Below are 16,930 nucleotides of genomic sequence, written 5' to 3' on the forward strand. Positions count from 1 at the left end.
CAGCATCAATATCACAATAAAAACGAAAATATCAAATATCAGATTCCCATGACAAAATGTGTTGGCTACAGTCCAGAGAGTTAACCGTGAAATTAATGTTCTGATGGATTATGGTCTCAGAAAGGGATTATAATGGAGCTGCTAAAAGGGGGGAAATGGTTATAATCTTATGAAGGGTTTTGGGTAAACTTTGGTTCCAGTTCAGACCTTCCCCAAATTCAGCATTGGGAAGAAATTGGCAGAAATTCTAAGAAACAAACTAGGCACAATGGTAAAAATGTGACTACCCCAAAAAATGACAATCATGTGTCTAGCTCTGCTCTCCTTCTCCATAATATCTAGTAGAAAACCTATCTTATGACATCACAACATTCTATATTTTCCTACCTCTACTCCAGACCCTTGGCTGCCAGCAGTGAAAACTGGGAAAATGCATAATTTTGTGATGCCATGATATAACTTTTCTGCTAGATGTTATGGAGAGGATGGGAGAACTAAGACCCATGGTATATCTTATGCCAGGTTTGGCCCAAAGAAGAAGAATCACTCACGAATGTTATGTTTCTCTATTTCTTTCATGGCAACATTGCAAAAGCATAGAACTGGATTCTTCATTCAAAACAACATATTTCAGTTGTCACAAAACACTGGCAAGGTTTGATTGGAAAAGGACAGCAAAACTGGGATTCTTGTCAAGAAGCTGTCAAGGTGCTAAAATATGGGTATCATAACGTTTCTGATCTCCTGCCAGTAATGTCTGCAACCCCAGGATTCAAAGGAGACAGCTTCCACCTTCTGGCACCCACCATTGAAAATTGTTCATCATTTCTGCAGAGAAGACAAGAGACTGGTGTCTTGTGATTCAAAGGCTTTGCTGACAACAGCATTCTTACTTGAGAAACTTTTCAAGGTCATCACGACTGCAGGAAGACCAGGATAGGTCACTGGGATTCCTTCCCTTCACCCATTCTCCGGACATGATGTGAGATCTTCCAGCACAGGACAAGTGGTCATCATCATGGCTCATCCCCATGCTGTCAGAGAAGAAAAGGAAATAAGTAAACCAATACTGTGAAGGGGACACTTGCATTTGCAGTTTCTCAATTTCAGTTTCAAAAAGTAACAATATATTGTTTATTTCTAAGAGATGGCAGATTTGTAGTACTGGAAAAGAGTTTTTCAGCCAGATAATCCAAGCTGTGGCTACACTAGAGTCCCATAGACTGGCTTGCATGCTGGTACCACTCAGTTGGCAGCAATGTCTTCATGGATTTCCCATTCTTGTGAAACTGCCACAACATTCCACCTTGACTCTGGTCCCAATTCTGCCAAGATAGGCACCTTCCGCTCTACATTATCAGAGATTAGAATCTAGCTGTTTCAGGGCTCCTTACACACAGCAATGTCACTCGGATCAGTGATCCAGGATGCAGAACTGAGGATTTCTGTCTGTCATTGCTAGCTTAATGGAAAGAAATCTTTCAGTTTCAGCCAGGTAAGTAACTCTACACAGGGTACAAGGCTAATACCTGGCAATCACAAGGTACAATGGAAGAGTGAACACAGAAGCCAATGGCCTCAAATGGCGCCTTTGTGTAAAGACCTGGACACAATGCAAGGCTCTGTACTTAAAGGAGCACCAGATTTAAATGCGGTAATTAGCTGTAAAACCACCTTCAAAAACTTGAAAGTGAGATCACATTGAGCACATTTACCTAGATGGAAAATGAAAACTTGTACAGCAACAAGAAAACCCATCCCTTCTTCCAAGGAGTTCAACACAGTGTAAATGGGATTGTCCCCATGTAACCTCACAACAAATGGGCTGTGAATAGGATCAGGCTGAGAGATAATGGCTGGCCTAAGACCATCCAAATGACCTCATAGTTGAGCAGTGATTTGAACCCAAGTCTCTCTGGTCTAAGTGCAATGGTCTTCCTGCTGCTCCTGGGTTTTTGTGGCCACAATTATGCCCAATGGCATTAATACAATTGTTAGGTTAGTGGGCTGCATCTGACTTGGTAGGTCTGGAGTAATCTGATAACAGCCAATAACCAAGTTACAAGGAAAGGCATGTAAAAGATTTACATTGGCTCCCAGTATGTTTCTGAGCACAATTCAAAGTGTTGGTGCTGATCTTTAAAGCCCTAAACGGCCTGGGCCCAGTATACCTGAAGGAGCGTCTGCACCCCCATCGTTCTGCCCGGACACTGAGGTCCAGCACTGAGGGCCTTCTGGCGGTTCCCTCACTGCAAGAAGCAAAGCTACAGGGAACCAGGCAGAGGGCCTTCTCAGTAGTAACGCCCTCCCATCAGATGTCAAAGAGATAAACAACTACCTGACATTTAGAAGACATCTGAAGGCAGCCCTGTTTAGGGAAGTTTTTAATGTGTGACATTTTAATGTATTTTTAATCTTTGTTGGAAGCTGCCCAGAGTGGCTGGGGAAACCCAGCCAGATGGGCGGGGTACAAATAAATTATTATTATTATTATTATTATTATTATTATTATTATTATTACTATTAACAAAACTGCTTCTTAATGGCTGATGGTCTGTGACTTGATAGGTGTTGTGTGTTTAGGAATAACCTCACCTAACAATGCAGCAGCCTTGCAATTGAGGTCATGTAATCCTTGCCTCCAATGAGCTGCATTTTAAAGGGAATTCTGGGAAAGCGGCTCCTCTGAGCCACTTTACAAAGGTCTCCGTCTTTTCCTCACATCTGTTCATGCCTAAGAGGCTAAAGCGAAGGGGGGCGGTTTGTCAGTAATTGCCTTTGTGCTTTGAGTTGGGATGCCTCCATTCAATCAGCGTATATATTCTCACGGCTATGCATGTAATTAAAAATGACTGTTAATCAGTGCCGGTAGCTAGCACTTGCTGCTTTAAAATAAACTAATGGACAAATACGAATAAATAACAGAGCAAATTTCCCATTCACTCCTCATTGAAGTAATTCCAGAAATAGCACATTTGAAAATCTTTCCAGAGATCACAGGTCTGAAGCTTTTGGTATGAAATACACTCATCCTTCTCTGTCTTTGGAAAAACTAGTCTTAGATATTCCCATAGGGAATTTCCTAAAACAGAATAGAGGGGATTTTTATTTTTAAGGGTCTGTTAAACAGGAATATTGTAACGAGTCCCTGCTTTCTCTTGTCACACATTCTTCTTCTTGCACAAGCCTCTTCATAGTTAATCTAAGCAGGAGTAGCGAAAATGGTAGGAAGTCAGCCATATGCAGCTGCTACAAAGGCTAGAAACAATGGACAGATGTCAAGGTTGAGACTATTGGATCAAATCAGATTAACATTCTTAGTTTAAGTAATTTTTTTACATTCAACCCATTCACCCTTGAAATTAAAGGAAAGTGTGTCCTATATCACATACAGGCTGGCTCATGCATGCATAAAGTACAACTTGTCTGTGCAAAGAAGCTACCTCACAGATCAAACACAGGCACAACTTCATTACAGTGGTACCTCGGGTTAAGTACTTAATTCATTCCGGAGGTCCGTTCTTAACCTGAAACTGTTCTTAACCTGAAGCACCACTTTAGCTAATGGGGCCTCCCGCTGCCACCGGAGCACAATTTCTGTTCTCACCCTGAAGCAAAGTTCTTAACCCGAGGTACTATTTCTGGGTTAGCGGAGTCTGTAACCTGAAGCCTATGTAACCCGAGGTACCACTGTATATAGTTTTAACTAAATCATGCATGGTTTTTCTGGGGGGCGGGACCATTTTTCTAGCTCTTACAGCAGTGCAGCAAAGCTGGAAAATGTACATGCCACACTCTGGTGAAAGTACAAAACGGGGACCAAGCTGGACTTATAAGTTTATCCAGGACTTATACCTTCTGTGGAGTGCAACATGGGAGCAAGGAAGAGACCCTCCTGAATATCCATGCCCATTATCACATGTGCCAACTACCCTGCCCCCAGCACCTGTGAGAATGGCCAAAGACCATCTTGGCTGTGAGTCCAGGAAGACTTGCTCACTACCTTACAAGCCTTTTCCTACCTGGCCTGGGAGGGTGTGGCTCTGATTGATTCCAGCAGGAGAGGGGGGTTGTTGCCGTTACTGATATTTTGTATCTTTCTTTTAGATGATGATGATGATGATTGATTAGTATACCACTCTCATCCAAAGGTTACAGGGCGGTTCATAACATAACAAAATGAAAACATAAAATACACAATAAAACTAAAACAAACCTACAACCACACTCCCTCCCGCAAACACATTTAAAAGGCCATAGCATGATATATGTGGAAATTGTTTAATTCACCTGTGTACATTTTGATGTTTTATTTATTACGACTACTTTTGTTATGCTTGTAATTATGTAAAGACAATTTCATGTTGTAAGCCACCTTGAGCATGGTTTAAATATGGAAAGGTGCATACAAATTGTTATGTAGTGTAGTTTCACCCTGGGCCAACAGGGGGATACTGTATATAGTTTTCACTCAGGTCTGTAGATAGTTTTCACTCAGGTCCGCGGCAGTTATTTTAGGCGGGAACTCTGGGCTGTTGTGGTTACAATGTTGACAGCCGGCTGCCTATAAATACAGGCCGGCTGAGCTGTTCGCAGTCAGTTCTATTCCAGCTTACCATAATAAAGAGCTACTTGAAGAAATCGCTGTGCCGGCTGCTATGTCAACCCACGACTTAACACAAATAAAATGATCTGTTTGTATGTATGCCTCCAGGGAGAGGGCCTTTGCACACAAATCTGTATGTGTGAAGGCTTCCATGCAACCTGGAACTCTGCACAGTTGCAGTTCCATGTTGTGTGGAAGCCTTTGCATGTACTGCTGTACACAAAAATCCCCCCTTGCAGACATCCATGCTGTATGCATGAATGCCACTGGGTTGTGCTAGTCGGAATGGATCTGAACCCTGCTCTTGTTGCTGTACATGCAAACGATAATGTCTGAATAGGACTCTTGTGGTTCAGAAGCTGGGCTTTAGTGCTCTACCTGCCTCATCCTCCCTATGGAGAACTACACCCCCCCAAAGCAACTACATGGATACACTATGCAAATAAACAACATGCACAGTATTTGCTTAACTTATGTCAGTTAACCCAGTCAAATAACTTAGCCTTTCTTTGTGCAGAATTTGGAACTGGTTAGCGCAGCGCACACACAAGTTTAGCTACTGCCCTGAGGCTCTGACCAGAACTCCTGTTAAAAATTGATGGGAGCCTTCCCAGTGATTACGATGCAGAAGAACATTCTTCCCAATGAAAACTCACAAACAGTTACATAAGCCCTTCTTCTTTGTCCCATTAAAGCTGTATTTCCCCCCTTAGGGTCATTGCAGATTTCCATCCAATGCCACAAGGCCATTTTCCCACCCCAATAAAAGTTTTATGGTGAGCTGTGTTGAAACATCTACTTTTTGGGCCAACGTGCCAAGAAAAACGTGAAGCATTGCTGAAGCTTCCTGAAGGACAAAAGAGCTGCAGCTCCACCTACGACGCATCCTGCTGTTGGTGCAAGAGCCAAGTATGATGCAAGTTGGAAGTCGCCTTTCCAATGCAGAGACTCCCCCCCCCCCCCAGTTTTTTGGTGTTTTTTTTACTCACTCTTCAGTCCTCAGTGGACTTGAATGTTAGGAATTTTTATTGGTGTTTCATACTGAAGCTGCAACACTGGAAGAAGGCCAGTTGCTAAACTGATTCAATATGTTAAAAGTGTTTCGGCTCTGAAATGCCTAGCCCGGCAAATCTTCAGGCACCCATGCGTGAGAAAAGAAGCAACGAAGGAAGGGCCCTGGTTTAGAAGAAGAAGAAGAGGAGTTTGGATTTGATATCCCGCCTTTCACTCCCTTTAAGGAGTCTCAAAGCGGCTAACATTCTCCTTTCCCTTCCTCCCCCACAACAAACACTCTGTGAGGTGAGTGGGGCTGAGAGACTTCAGAGAAGTGTGACTAGCCCAAGGTCACCCAGCAGCTGCATGTGGAGGAGCGGAGACGTGAACCACTACACCACAGAAGCTGGAGTTTGAATTGGGGGTTGTCTCTGGTGCTAATTCTACTCGGAGTAGACTCACTTAAATTAATGGACATAACTAATGTAGGTCCATTAATTTTAATGAGTCAATTCTGAATAGAACTAGCACTGGATACAACCCTTGGATCCTCACAGGAGGAGGCTGAGGGGCTCCTTTCCAGGATTGTGCCTGCTTAGCATCCTCAGGCATAAAAGTAAAATGGGACATGCAACAGTGTCCCCTGTGATTGACAGATATATAAGGCCTCTGGATTGCCTAGGCCTAATTTTCATTACTACCGGCCTGATTATCTATCCTTGCCTGGTCAGGAAAGCAGAGCTTCCACTAGGGATGTCAGAGAATTCTGACAAAAACAGAAGTTGCTGATCTTTCCTTATTCGCCTCATGTCCAGAATGGAAATCAATCCAGTGAATACAATGCGTTCAGTCTGTAAACGTTACATAAGTGATTACGTCCCCCCATTTGTATTTCGTTTCCTCTGCACTGAAATGGAACAGAGTAACAACAACATAATTTTACGGAAAATTCTATTTGCTGTGTTGAAGTGAGACGCAGCGGCCAGTTCAATAGGCTTCGGTGTGTGGAATGGCAGCGTGGCGGCCATCTTGCCTTTCACCTCAGCAAGAAAAATGTATTGGGTCGCCTCTGCTGTCAACATAATATGATGCCTACAGACAGGTGTTTTGACACATAGTAAGAGTAAAGAAACTCAACCCCACTCTAATGAATTAATCTCTCTCCGTTGCCTACAAGCATGCAAAATGGATATTTTATTCATCAGGAGAGTGCTTCCTCAGCAGGTGCCAGCTTCCAAACTCTGTTGTAATCCAACAAACGTTATGTGCAAGTCCATTTGCTGGCAACAAAATCCTCCAGCTCAAGAAGTCTAACACCAAAAGGGTATGAAATTTCAGCTGTGTCCATGTCCCAACCCATGTTTTGCCTGCCCATCAATGGTATTTCTACTTCCTTTTGAAGTGAGAAAGGCTGCATTCCAGTTGACAGCCCCTCATAGTTCCCAGCTCTCCATTATTACTCGTATCGGAGCAGCTGGGAAAGATAATTCAAAATCCTAGAGCCATTTGGCTTGGCTGCTCCATAAACTGTTTTAGAAGTGCATTGTGCAGTCTTCTCTGCCTTCTCCACAGGGAGAAGGTGACAGAAGAAATTGTAGGTGATGGCTTGGTATCAAAGCAGCTCCCAAAAGAAGACATGTAAGATGAATCCAAAAGTGAAATTGGCAAGCAGCGGTGGGTTGCCTGTTTGCCTATAAAACCCAGAGCTAACGAAATCAAGTTATTGTATAATAATATAAGAGTATGAATAAGCCACTTGAAAAGAGATACCTTTGTTTCAGAAAACATTTGTCGGAACGTATTGATATTAAGTTGAATTATAGTGTAAGGCAAGGGAACTGACATATCTTGAACAACAGACACATTTTGAGGGTATTAAGTTGTAAATGGATGAGATCTTGCATGTCTTCTAAGTCAGGGGTCAGCATTTTTTTTCAGCAGGGGGCCGGATCCACTGTCCCTCAGAACTTGTGGGGGGCTGGACTATATATTTTTTTGGGGGGGGGGGATGAACGAATTCCTATGCCCCACAAATAACCCAGAGAAGCATTTTAAATAAAAGGATACATTCTACTCATGTTAAAACACCCTGGCTCCTGGACCGTCCGCGGACCAGATTTAGAAGGCGATTGGGCAGGATCCGGCTCCTGGGCCTTAGTTTGCCTACCCACGTTCTAAGTGACGCCATCATGTTGGAGTTTGGTATCAGAGCACAGAAATATATTGTCTGGTAAGACTGCTGGTTGAAAGAATAAAGAAACTTAAGATTTATTACTTCTGGAAAACAAAGCCATTGTGGGTGCAAGCTCAAATATGGCAATCATGGAGCCATGAGGTTATAACAAAAAGAAGTCTAACACTAACTGACTTGGAGGAGAAGTAGGAAGGAAGTAAAAGCCCAAGGAAAGACAATTTACATGTACTCAAGAAGGAATCGCCAAGAGAAGAATAGATTGCCTCTCTGTCCATTGCCAGTCCCCCCCTCTTTCAGGTAACATATTGCAAGCATTGTTGCTTTACTCCCAATATATCACAGGTATGTTTTTCAGTTTTCCATATCCTCTCTTCTGCCTGTCAACGCAAATAACCATTTGCCATAGAAGGCAATAATGAAGGGTGTGCCCAAATAGTGGATCTGAAGGTCAGATGTGCTCCAGGCATCCCCAGGACAAATGTAGCTGCTTGTTAATTCTGGGATTGCATCAGTGCCAGGAACACATATCCCCTTTCAGATTTGTTGTTTGGACACACCCTTCCCTATTGGCTTCTATGGCAAATGGCGGCTACTATTAGTGATCAGAAGATAGCTAATGAATAATAGTTGGAGGATGTGTAGATGTCTACATTACATCCTAATAGTCAAGCAATCTACCTTCTTTTCACCGCAATTTGCAGCAACTGTTGACCTCTAGCATCTTATCCAGTTGCAGGTGGGAAGAGAATCGGGTGACTTCTGTATTCCACGGGGAACAAGTTTCCCCAATTCTACCCCCTTCCTCTAAGCTTTTCCTGAAGTATGTGTCCAACATTCCCAGCGAAATGTCCCAGTGCCAGAAAAACAGCATTGTTTATAAGCATCTTGCAGAGTTTTACTTCAACATACTGGAACTGTGTGGAAAATGCGAGGAGTGCTGAGACATTTCGAGAAACCTAGCCAAAATAATCTTAGTTTAATCAACAGCACTGCAGCTCAGCTGTCTACCCCCACTTGGGCTCATTCTGCTGAGTAAGCCAAAGACACACGGAATAGCTAGGCTATAATGAGCTGGCAAAGCTTACAGATGTTTTGTGCCAGGATGGTTCTGGTTCAATCCATCATGGCCTTTGTTGGCAGTAATCTCCTTTGCCCAATGACGCAAACCCAAGTAGAGCAGGAATGCTTTCCGTGCAACTGTTTGCAGAGTGTGCATACTGCAGATGCAAGACAAGTTAGCATGTGCAATAGGTAAAGATGCATGCCCTGTTTCTCAAGGAAAGCAAATCTTACATATATACGTGTGGATGTTTAATTGAAGCACCGTGGCTTCTGTAGTCCCAGCGGTTTAGCAGGTTTTCCTGGTTCTAAGGCCAACAGCTAAAGAGCATGCTTAGATGGCATGAAAGAAAGGGATTATTTGCTCATTACATTGCCTTGCAGTTTCCCCTAGTTCTATGATTAGGCAGGCACACACAAAAGACACAGAGGTGGATAAAGGGAAATATGGGTAGCTGGGATTTACTGCATGAGACTGGAAAGTGGGTGGTGAAGTGTGGAGTTAGTGCAGCCTGTGATTTCACACAAGATTCATGATCCAGGCAATTTTAGCATTGGCCTCCCCCATTTGCCACAAAGATCTAAACCTCAATGGCCTGAAGCCAACAAAAGAGAAAGACTGGGCTATATTCAATGGGGGAAATGAAAACAAATGAGAGGGAGGGCCATGGCTCAGTGGAAGAGCATCTGCTTTGCATGCAGAAGGTCCCAGGTTCAATCCCCGGCATCTCCAGGAAGGGCTAGGAGGGAACTCTGTCTGAAACCCTGGAAAACTGCAGATAGTCAGTGTAGATAGTACTGTGATAGATGGATCAACGGTCTGACTCAGTATAAGGCGACTTCTTTTGTTCCAATTGATGGGATTCAACTAACCAGCCTTGTCAGCGGAAACCCTGTGCAAGGAATCCCACTTGTGCAACTGGATTTTCTCCTCTCTCCTCCCCTGCACCCACACAATTGGTTTGGGGGCAGCAGTTGGTGAATGCCCAGAACATAGCTGTCAACTTTCCCCTTTTCTTGCAAGGAATCCTATTCGGAATAAGTGAATTTCCCTTTAAAAACTGGAAACGTTGACAGCTATGCCCCAGAACAACACAGAAGGGGGGGTTGGTTAATTTCATCTGGCAAGCTGAAATGCTTGTGCAAACAGAACGATTAGCAAAGTATGATGTCGTGATGGCGATAAGAAGCACCCAAGTGGCACCTTACATTAAACGCAACCCGGATGCCATCATCAGAGTGATGATATCTGTGGAGTTTGCAAATGTCACCCTGAAATATGAAGCCACAGTGTAAAAAAGAACCGAATGTTGTCTTTTTTAGTGTTGTCAAGCTGAGCACAGAGTACAAATGAACTCTGAAAATGTGTTTCCATTCTTCTATGGGTAAAATAATGAATAATTAAAAGGACAAAAAATATGCTACCCTAGATGTGCAACAGAAATAGCAGAAAATCAAAGTAGCACATGGGCAGAGATAGGGTACTCAAGAGGTTTCCCAGGCATGGGTAATAATAATAATAATAATAATAATAATAATAATAATAATAATAATAAATTTATACCCCGCTCATCTGGTTGTAAAACCTATTGTTTTAAGGGAATATACAGATGTCAATAAATGGCAACTCCCGAAAAATGAGTGTACTGGAGGAAGGGTGGCAGCAGGGCAGGGCAAGACAGGGGGAGACTTACCTCTGTTCCAAACTCTGTTCAACACAGTCACATGGCCTAACAACCCAGAGGAAGCTATACTGGCAAAAGGGGTAGTGTAAGTCAAACTACTTTAAAGGCTTGTTTTCCTTCTGCCAGGCTCTGACAGCAGCCTTGCTATCAATTGATGTTTGGAGTAACAGTAAGTAGCACTGGCATAATCTACCCGACTCTTTTCCTAGACAGAATCTGGAATAGAGGTAAATTGTACATGCATGATTTGCCCTGGCGTAAGTTATGTTGGCTTCCTATAGTTTGGATTGCTCTGTTAGTTTGTTATTGCCACTTGAAGTGCCTGTTCTTCGGAACCTCAACATATTGTGCCAGCAGAATTTCTGCAGTATGTGTCTTTGGAAATCATAGTTAAAAGGGGAGTTACTGAGCATCATATTAGCAATGCAGAATCATGTATCTCAGAAGGAGATTCTAGTTTTTGTTTTTCATGCAATGACAGCCATCTGTAAGTGCAAACTAAAATCCATAACATACCTCTAGGGGAAACATGAGGGATTTTTTGTTTGTTTTAAAACAAACATCCCTAAGTCGTCGTCATGACATTCCAGAAATCCTCTCTCTGGCCTGCTTCATTATTTGGCTTAATGTCTGCAACGTAGCCTGTGCAACGCTGAGTGAAGCCAGCAACCAGGAAACCTAAAGAAAAGAAATGGCCACCAGCCAGTTTGTTGTTTGTGGTGGCCAAGATACCGGAATCTCTCTCCCATTTATTCTGGGCTGTTCCAAGGGTCCCTTGTGAAATATTTCAATTTTTTAATATGTATTACAGGCAAATCTCTGCACTTCACACATCTGGATAATTGCTTTTTTCGACTTCCTGCTTGGGGAATTGAGAAAACTCACTTGTGTGCCCACGTTCTATCATCTCCAGCTTGCACACATAGGTTGTGTGCAGCAGGATATAATTTGGTGCAGGCCTCGTAACTGCTGGAGACAAGTCGCTCTCAGGCTTGTGGTTGTGTTCTGACATCTTTCTCTGCTCCTACAGACTTCTGCGTGACAAAGTCTTCCAGACACAAACTCCCTAAGCTCTCATCTAAACCTTCAGTTCAACAAGATGCATCAGAAATGGCAAGCTAATGAAAGGGGTCCCAGCGGTCCCATCTCCTGGGAGTAAGAAATAATTACACAGCGATGAAAAGGGGGAGGGGAGAGAGATGGCAAATGAGATTGTCCGATTCAATATGCTCCAAAGGCAGTTGAACTAAGAATATGGCTTGGAATGTGTGTTGCCTAAACCCAAGGTCCCTGCAGTATGTTGCTGGAGGTGAGTGCTTGTGCTGGAGTGTGGAGATTAACAGGCAGGAGGCTCTGCTCTTTTGAGCAGGCATTGACAGAATGCTTGTCCTGTGGCATTTAATACTGGGCCTAGCCAATCCAAAGGCTTCACGTTGCTGGCAACTGCAGGGACAGCTGTTGCGTGTCTCTGTTCCCTGATTCTATGCCTGATGAGGACGGTCCATGTAGGAATGTCAGAAAATTCTGTTGGAAGCAGAAACAGGAATGGAAATTGCCACAATTCACATGTTTGTCTGAGGTCAGAAATGGAAATTGTGCAAGCAAAAACAAGCAGCATTTGGTATCATTTTTTTTAAAAAAAATCACAAACATTATTTAAATAATTATGTTTATTTTGGCCATAGCAGATAGCAAGATGAATAATGTAGGGTTTAGTGGAAGCTGGACTGTAGTGGGTGGGAAAGAGTGCTGGTTGCAACAAACACAGGGCAGGATAGAAATCACTACCTCCTTACATCCCTATCTGAGTGCAGTGATTGCAGTCATTTAGATACATTTCCTTACAAGAAACATTGGGATAGGAGTTTAGAGATGGTTCCTGGTAAATGTATGTGGGAGGGTGCACCCACAGTCTGGGGTGCTTAAATACCGTATTTTTCACTCTATAACACGCACCTGACCATAACACGCACATAGTTTTTAGAGGAGGAAAACAAGAAAAAATATTCTAAACAAAACAGTGGATGTATGATTTTTGTGGTTCATGCTGTGGCCACAGACATGTGATCTGACTGTGAGTTTGGGGTAGCCCAATGCAAAAATCCTGAGGATCCATGTGGATCCGTGCTTTGTAACCACGTTTTAAGTGGGAGGGAAGGAAAAGCACTCAAGGGACAAGGAGCACACGTGGGGGGGGGGGTGGAGAAGGATGCTGCTAATAATGCAGGAGAGGCTCCTCTCCTCTCCCGCTTTGCTCCTTTAAAACAAGCAGGCTCTGCTTCTCTCCCTCCTCTCCGGCTCGGCAGCTGCCGAAACGCTCACACTCACACTTAAAGATAATTAAAAGCAACGCACTAAGACAAACAAAGGAAACCACGATAGTAACCACTCTGAGACAAATCAAGAAAAATTGCGACCAACACTCTCCCCCAACAAGCGCAGTGAGGTCAAAACACACACACACACACACACACACACGCAGAGAACCGGCCCTAAAGTCGCAGGGCACTGGAAGTTGCAGGGGCGCTGGGGGAGTGAACGGGAAGCAAGAGAAGGAGAACGATCCCTCACACACAGAGAGACACAGAGTATCAATCCTAAAGTCGCATGGGCGCTGGGAGAGCGCAGGGGCGCTGGGAGAGTGAACGGGAAGCAAGAGAAGGAGAACGATCCCTCACACACAGAGAATCAATCCTAAAGTCGCAGGGGCGCTGGGAGAGCGAACGGGAAGCAGGAGGAGGAGAACGATAGCTCAAGCACACGCACACACAGCCCCTACAGTGGCTAATCCAAAATCGGACAGCAAAAAACTGCAGGCAGGGACAGTTTCTAACTTTAGTCCTTTCCACAACCTTAGGTCCCTAGATATTGTTGGACTACAACTTTCATTATCCCCAGCAAACATGGTCAATGTTTAGGGATGATATGACTTGTACAGGAGACTTGGGTTTGCAGAAGACTGCTTTAGACCATGACATTCCTGGTTCAACCTCTGCTCTACATGAAGATATTTGTGTGCAAGCCTCAGGGCAGGAAGGGTACCCATCAGAAGTTGCATGGAACCATGTAGCTTTTCCCTTCTCTTTCTTGGCCAATAAAACATTCTGCAAAGTTTATGGGCTCCTTCCTTTTTATTGCAAATTCACAATGATCTGTGCTCATTATGCTATTGGAGTGGTCATACACAGTCCCGCTTTCAATACCATTTGCATCTACAAAAGTTTTTAGGCAGTCACACTGTTTCATTTCCACACAGTGCATATGCTGTTACATCCTGCCAAATTCCCATAACTTTCTATGCCACAAATGTTCTGGTCTATTTTTGTTCTGCTTGTGTTGCGCTATAGCCCTCTCCGGACAGCAAAAATATGTTAGCACAGGGGAAGCATCAAAGAGCAACCAATAAAGCAGAATAAATCCACCATTAATCGCTATTACTGTGTCAATAACATATTGCAGAATACACCCACAATAAAACAACAGTCTGGAGGGGCCCTTTGTCCATTATTCTGTCTAGACAAAGGAAAATAGTTTAAATCCGTTTTCAAATGCATCTAAATAACACCATTATCTGGTGCTGCCTAACTAAAAAATCTGGATTTCCAAATCAATTAACCATAGCACCATGAACAGAAGCAATATACTAGTTTGTGGGGATAAGACAGCAGAGGATTGTATCTTCTCCAAACTCTGCTTTTCAGGAGCATCAAGTGGAAGAGTGTTGAAAGAATGGTGGACTATAAAGTATATTGGGCCAAAATAATGTGGTTCTTTCTCACATGTTTCTGTGCCTGCCTCCATTCTGAAAACCATTGTCAATGGACTTCCTCTTTATCTTAACAACTAGTAATGTGGATGCTGGATTTTCACAAACTAGCCGGTTACGAGTGTTTTCATATGTTACTAAATATCACCTGTGCCCACTCAACTGCTTTAAGTGCTGGAAATGGCAGTGGTACAGGTGCCATATAATACCCGTTCTGCATTTGTAAGAATCATTTAGTGTAGTAGCAGCTGCACTTGGGAACTCCCTGCCTATTGAAATCAAGCAGACACCTTCACTGTACCCTTTTTGGAACCTGCTACCCAGATGCTTAAAAGCTGAGGTAATTTTAATCCAATTTAGTATGTTAACTTTTGTATGGTTGTTATTTTTTCCTCGATTTTATTGTTCTATCTTTTTGTAAACCGCTTTAAGGTTTTTTTACAATCAAGTAGTGTATAAATTTTATGAAATAAATAAATAAATAAATATGTGGCCTTCCAAAAATCCAACTTCCATAGGAGGCGGGGAGTTTTTTTTAAGAACAGGGTTTTAAGAAAGAAAGAAAGAAAGAAAGAGAGCAATGTGAGAATCTATAGCTTCAATACACAAGGAGATGTTTCATGTATATACTAATCCACTCTCTAATGGATTCATTCATTAGAATAAACTCTGCCTGAAACTTTTTATAAAGCAGCTGTCTGTAGCAATGTTTTTGCAGTAAATCCAAGCAACACGAGTGGAGGATTTCAGAATCCGACACATCAATTAGTAAGCTCATTCACTTTTTCCACAGCGTAACAGCCGAGGTTGTTTGTGAGTGCCAAAACTGAAACTTTGATCTGAACAGACATCATTTGTTTTTCCTCCTGTCAAGCAGCAATACATCTTACCCTTTTAACCCACACCAGGAAGCTCTACCAAGAGATTTTGCTGAAAGCTACAAATATGGAAGATTAGGTATTTTTGGCAAAGAACTTTGGGGGGAGGATACCTAACTTTTCATCAGACATATTACATGTGCTGAATTATGTTTCTCCATTGGAATTTCTGGGTATATATATTATCTTATTTTTATCTTATTTATTTATTATATTTCTATACTGCCCTTCATCCAAGGATCACAGGGCATTTTACAATATAAAAACAGAAAAACACATAACATGGTAACAAACAAAAACAATACCCCCCCCCTCACAGTTCAAGAGGCCATAGATTGTTTAACTGGCCAGAGCCAATTGTAGAGGAACATTTTTTTGCCTGGCATCTAAAGATATGTAATCAAGGCACCAGGTACAAAGAATAACCTAACCATACTACAGATATAAGCATACTGTTATGAGTTGTAGGATGTGGGTGGGTCTGTGTGCCTGAGTCCCCTTCTAACTTCTGGATCCAGCATAGTTTCATTTTCTGGAATAGCCGGGTTAGCTTCATGGTGAGGTAATGGCCCTCTAAGCACGGGCCATTAAGGTAACAAAGGAAGTGGCTCCGAGACAGATTTCAAATGGGTGTGCTGATGTAGATCTTCACTCACCCCTCCTTCTTTGGTGGGGAGGGGGCACACCATTTTGTGGTTTGCCTCAGGTGCCAAAATACCTGCCTCCAGGTAAAGTTACTACAATAACACATGGGACTGCCTTGCAAGATGGTTTGCAAACTGCAGAATGCAGTGCAGAATATAGTGGCCAGACTGATAATGGGTCCCAGCCAGTCTGGCCACGTATGACCAATTCTGGACCAAGTGCGCTGGCTAATTATTCATTTCTAGGCCCAGTTCAAAGTGCTGGTTTTAACCTATAAAGCCATACACAACTCAGGACCCTAACACTTAGCTGACAAGTACCTACCAGATCCCGAGACTAATGGATTGATTATTAATTTTTTACCAGCATCTGTCTAACTGGAAGTTATGAGAGTGGTATTTCAGGTTTTTGTAGAATGGTAAGTATGGTAAGCTTAATGGTTGTGTGTCCTTGCTATATTTTTATTTATATTTTGTATGTTTTAAACTGCCTGTACGCCACATTGAGACTGTTTTGTAAACCATGTCTAAGAAATCTAATAAATAATAATATTGATGATGGTGATGATAAATGTGGATTCTTCAGAAGCTGGAAAACTACTGAGCTAGTTTCTGCAAAATCTTTTTGACACAGAACAATGGTGTTCTCACCCTCCAACTCAAAGATTAGTGTGTTGTTAAGGCTGAGAATTGATATAACAGCCTGGTTCATATGGTTCAAATAAAAACAAGGCTTCCCATCGTTCACTTCTGTTGAAACCATTCCCAGTTTGGCTCAGCCGCCTTTCAGTGTCAACGGAAGGGGAACAGGACATTCGTTTTCATCTTGTCAAGTCTGGTAGGAGTTGAAATATTTCCTGTACCTGCCCCAAGTACTCCATCAAGAATTGAGAAGCCACGTATTTCTTTTTTACAGTTACTGAACACTATCAGGTACAATAAGCCTCAAATATATTATGATTATTATGAGTGGAGTTCATTTTTACATGAAGGCATGATGTAGAACCCCATACAAACTTCACCCACTCCTTTAAGTATTCAAAATATGTATTTGGGGGAAATGTTGCTTCTAAACTCAGCAAAGATTTTCTTCTTCTTAAAGATT

General features: G+C 42.6%; 1 protein-coding gene across 3 annotated transcripts in view; it reads right to left on the reverse strand.

Moving 5' to 3' along the window:
- The window catches only part of ADAMTS17 (ADAM metallopeptidase with thrombospondin type 1 motif 17), a 185,062-nt gene that overhangs the window by 81,024 nt on the left and 87,108 nt on the right, over positions 1-16,930 (reverse strand). For all 3 annotated transcript variants that reach the window (XR_014519045.1, XM_083475000.1, XM_083475001.1), the window contains exon 9: positions 894-1,034. Coding sequence is in view for 2 of the 3 variants with exons in the window: in XM_083475000.1 (XP_083331126.1) it covers positions 894-1,034 (141 nt within the window). In the remaining variant the exon portion in view is untranslated. The remainder of the gene's footprint in view (positions 1-893; positions 1,035-16,930) is intronic.

This window comes from Podarcis liolepis (genome assembly GCF_965112155.1).
Source record: "Podarcis liolepis genome assembly, chromosome: 14".
NCBI classification, from domain to species: Eukaryota; Metazoa; Chordata; class Lepidosauria; order Squamata; family Lacertidae; genus Podarcis; species Podarcis liolepis.